The sequence below is a fragment of the Anguilla rostrata genome, chromosome 2 (assembly GCF_018555375.3).
Source record: "Anguilla rostrata isolate EN2019 chromosome 2, ASM1855537v3, whole genome shotgun sequence".
NCBI lineage: Eukaryota > Metazoa > Chordata > Actinopteri > Anguilliformes > Anguillidae > Anguilla > Anguilla rostrata.
Window position 1 is genome coordinate 70,938,498 of NC_057934.1, and position 4,932 is coordinate 70,943,429.

Consider the following 4,932-nt stretch of genomic DNA (forward strand, 5'->3'; position numbering starts at 1 on the left):
TTCTATACCACTTCCCGAAATGCGTTCTTCATGACGTCTCGCGTGGCTGCTTATAATGCCTGCATAACCACCCGTGATGACGCCTCGTGGCCTTATAATGCTGCATACCACCGTGTGAGGTGAACCTGTATAAGCGCTACCGTGAGTAAACGTTTCTAGCGCTGTTTCACGCTCGCGTGGTGCTATGCCTGCAAACCACCGGGAGTTATACGCCTGTAGTCAGTGTCATTTGTCTACACACTGAGGTTCGTACGATTAAGAAAAGCTGGGACTGCGGGAGTCGGAAGGCGGAACACTCCTGTCCTTTGCCGTGGGCCGTCGGGGTTTTTACGACTAGTAGAATAAAGAAGAATGCGGCCTTAGATGTTTTATGAGCGGCTGTTGAATGCTGCAATTGTATATTTTAAGCAGCTGCAAGGCTTGTTTCGGTCCATTGCTGAGGCTATTTGTTGCACTTGTAGTTGGAATGGGTGTCCATGGCTCTTTCTGATGTTTCTTACGGCTCTCGTATGAAGTGAGTCAGTGGACTACTGGGAAGGAGGGTTATCCACTGCTTCAGTTCTTACGAACCAGCACCTCACCCTTCCAGAAAAGAGGAGCATCTCATCCGCTCCTTCTTGGATCCCTTCCTGTTTGGATATTGTCCTTTTGTTCTGAGACACCGTGGTCATCTGAAATTTCACCCACTTTCGAGGTCTTACGAGTTTCATTTATTAACACACTTATGTTCAGTCGAATTCACGATTTGTGCCGTCTTGTAGACCGCCGCTCCTTGCGCACTCCGCACGTCTCATTACCACGCGCGGGCGCGTGCTCGGTTTCTCTGAGGAACTGAAAGCTCCGTTTGATTAGATGCATGCCCGGTCTTGGTACCTGGTTTCGCTGTTAAAGGGCTATAACGGTTTGTGTGAATCGGAGGTCGGGATGTGTCCTTTTTCAGTCTGAGAGTGTGAAAGTTCTTAAAAAGTGCCTTTTTGTACCATCGTCACAGTATGATGGTCTGTTTTACTTTGTCGCATATGTATTTTAAAATATATAAGTACTGAAATTGAAACGTGCTTCTCATTTCGAATGAGGTTTTGTAAATCAAGTTACTGTGAATGGAAAAGCCCTCTGTGCGCACGTTTGATTTATGTGAAGTCAATTTTGTTTTGGCCAGGTGTAATTGTGCACTAATATTAAAGTATTATTTTAATTGTTTAATATTATATGGAATCCTGTGTTCAAGAACCTTCTCAACGAACTTACTTACGTAGGGAATTTGGTGACAAGAATTCGCATAATATACAGCGTGTGTAAAAATGTATCTCAAATCATGAGACCTATTTAAGAGTGAGGTGTTAGGAACATATATAAATATCACAGTTTCATTGTCTGAACATAAATCAAATGTACACAGTTTACAGTATATTAATCATTTTAATAAATAAAATAAAGAGAGAATATTAGAGAAATTCTGCACAGCAGTAAACTATGTATGGTCATTTAATACATTTGGTAGTTGGTACAGAGGGAAAGTCGATGGGTTGGCGCGGTACGGGGTATGGGGGGGTGGGCTCAAACAGAAATTACATCCGTCAAACACTTTGGATTTTTTTTTTTGTCGTTTAAATGAAACATTCTGTGTCCTCTGTCCGTCGCGCTCTGTTGCCGCTCTGATAAGCCCGATGATAGCGGGGATCAGGCGCTCGCGCAGTCCTGTGAGTCGAGCGAGAGGAGCACGTCCGCTTTACACTGGAACGTGCTCGAGCCATCCTGAACAAGTTCGCAGCTCTGGAGATTCGGGGAAATGTCTTTCACACATATAGCCTGTTGAGAAATTAAACGGTTGTCAGTGCTGCACGGACATGCTTCTTTAAAGGGTAAAACAGTTTTCAAAAAAAGAATAAACAAAAAACTAATAGTCGGTTTTGCAAATTTAGCTTGAGGTACACCGGCATCACTTGTTTACACTATGATTGTTTTTTCTTTTCAAGCTGATTTACGTGTGTGCAAATGTACAAATGTATGTTTTTGACGATATATTTCATTATGTCCTGGATGATTAGCATCCAGCAAGCTTTTCACGTTTGCTGATTTTTGAAAAGCTATATATGACAAGAAAGCGAATTTATTTTATTTAAATTATTTGTAATGCTGCATTTATGAAAGCAATTTTTTAAACCAATTTCAAGCATGTTTACCCCATGAAAAAATGCACGGGTTCCATTTACAAAATTCAAAGCGATGTATTGCAATACTTGAAATGACATTCACGTTTAGTTTGGCACAGAAACTAAATACACAAAAAAACTCATGTAATTTTTTTTCATGATTCACTATTAAATAAGACATTATAGACAGTTTTTTTCGTCCAAGAATACATTTTATGTACAGTCTGTATTGTGTATTAGGGAAACGCGAGGACAAGCGTCCGCAGGGCTGCCAAACGCGCTTTTACGCGCTCGCGCTCCACGTTGAACTTTTATACAGACACTTTATTACTACCAACCAATATCTAATGCTTCGAGAGATATTTTGTACTGGATTTTTGTCTTATAATGGACCGGTGACAGGCAAAACAATCCGTTATTTGTTACAGTCCCAACTTGGCTATACACATTCGGCATGTTCTGTTAGAACATATCGAAGGCGCAAAATACCTTTAATCGGTGTCCAAACCTGGTAACACAGTAAGCCCCGCACGCGCTAGTGTCAATCGGCCGTCCAGACTTCTGCCAGCGATAGTTGGGGGAAGATTTATCCACTTACCATGGTTTTCAGGATTGAGGTCTGTCGATTTCCCAGGTCGGGAAGGACACTGTTAGCCGCTGACTCGTCGCTGTCCAACACCGATTCTGGTTCGGATCTCCTTACGTAGGGTGATCTTCGGATGCCAGACAGCAGACCAGAAGCTCTACCAACGGAGTAGTAGCTTGGACCGGTCGCTTGCTTATACCACGCTTCTGTAGGATGGTACGAAATAAGCATGGAGATGGCCACGAACACTAAAGCGAATCTGACGGATCTCTCCATGGCTAAAATCTGAGTTTCGTGCTGCTCGGCGTTTGCAGGTCGCTCTGAACTCTTTTTCGGTATGCTGGTATCTTTTTTGTTGTCTTGTTCCAAATGTCGATGCTTTTATAGACACATCGTGACGGTGATCACATTCGTCAACTTCATCCGACAATATGATTCATATTTCCGCCCTAGAGAATACCAATCTGAATTGATCAATTGAGTTTTTTTTCTTTTTGGGAGGGGGGAGGGGGCACACTGTCACATACGTTTGGTTGGCCTTTTATCGCCAGACCGACTGCCTTGAATAAATATGACTCAGTGAGCATCACGAACTTGTGTTTATGGACGTAGAAAGCGTAAATACAATTCCTGAAGGATATTTTACGCACAGTGCCGGGTGGCCCAAAACTCGTTTCCAGTGTAATTTATTCACTGATGCGTAATGGTAGGCACGAGATTCGCCAACTGCCATTATCTCAGGGTATAGCAGAACCGTATCGTGACGTTGTAAACCATTTAGAATGGTGGTGCGTCGTTATCACGCCAGAGATATAATTATTATTCTCCTCTTAACGTTTTATTAAAAATGCCAATATTTTTGGAGCAGATGGGGATAATTATTTTCTTATGTGAAAATATTACGCTTTGTGAGGTTTTTCCCGAGAAAGATGAACTGTCTAATGTAAGGTAAACTCTAATACATGGATTCTTCGAGCAGCTGTGGCTTTACTGGAATGTTAGGTTAATCAAGACCGTGAAAATCTAAACTCACAGTAGCCTAACTCTTCGCTCTCCCCTAAGTTTTATTCACATAAAGATATGCGACATGTAGTTGATGCGTATCTGAACGACGTCTTGTTGTACTGGAAAATATAAGACATAATATAAAAATTTAAATATTCGCCAAATGACCATGTAAAATGCCTAAGCGGTCATATTAAAATCAGACGGGAACTGGGAGTTTTCTTAGTCAGTTGTTGCAAGTCCGTAAGTCATTTGGCCTTTCTTTTAAAGAAATATCGATGAGTTTACATTCCCAGTTGAGGAAGCTCTGATTAGAAACCATTTTAATTCCGACGGTAGCCATCATTCCTCCTGAATCAGAGGTATTAAACTATGCGAGCACAGAGAGCATCAACTGAAATACAACAGAAAGGCTTTGCAGGCGCAAAGAGTCCATGGAAAACGCGCATCTGTATTGTAAATACAGTGACTGAATTGAGATTCAGTTCGACAAAATTTCTAAATTGTTAATTTCCTGCGCTAAGCCACCCAACCACTCTGGAAAACAAAGGAAAAATGATTATTTGTCTAATAAACGATGGTGCTCGTAAACAGAATCTAAACTACCAACAAATCTTCGCGTTCTTCCCTTGGCGTTTTAATCCCTTAAAATAGACATCAGATCGTTAATGTATGGAAAATGCCTAAATGGGTAAGATTTTTTTTTTAATAACCCATATTGTTCAAATGTTTTCATATAAGAGGAAATACGTGTAATTTAAATGTTTATAAATTCTGTTCACGGTAAATCAGTTAATCGGTAAATAGAAGACATACATCTATAAATGCAGGCCTACTGCAACGCAGATAGCGATATGTAGCGGACAGGCCAATGCGTCACATCTTTCTGCCACGCACCCGGGATTTCTGCCGGCGCCGCACGCGAAATTGATCGAGGTGTTATAGTTTTTTTTGTTGTTGTTGTTATTCTCTAGAGCTTGATGGCGCGTGTATTTAGAGGGCGAGTCAAGTATTCAGTGAAATAGTGACTGAGCCCGGGGCAGCCAATGCAGATGTTATTTTGCTGTGGATAAAACGAATCGAGGGGAAAATTCATAACGAGACTTCTAAAAAGAGATACGAGGCCTTCATTAAACTAGTGAGTTTTCACCCGTAAACTCAATATTAACAAACAAACAAGCCAAAAAC

The 4,932-nt window shown here is 41.3% G+C and overlaps 1 protein-coding gene across 1 annotated transcript; it reads right to left on the minus strand.

The window, feature by feature from the left end:
• Nucleotides 1-1,408: 1,408 nt before the first annotated feature.
• Nucleotides 1,409-3,194, minus strand: npb (neuropeptide B). Its single transcript, XM_064324349.1, has 2 exons — nt 2,748-3,194; nt 1,409-1,850 (listed from the first exon to the last, which is right to left on the minus strand). Exons 1-2 carry the CDS (start codon nt 3,013-3,015, stop codon nt 1,681-1,683), a joined length of 438 nt encoding a protein of 145 aa, XP_064180419.1. The 5' UTR covers nt 3,016-3,194; the 3' UTR covers nt 1,409-1,680.
• Between the last annotated feature and the right edge of the window lie 1,738 nt (nt 3,195-4,932).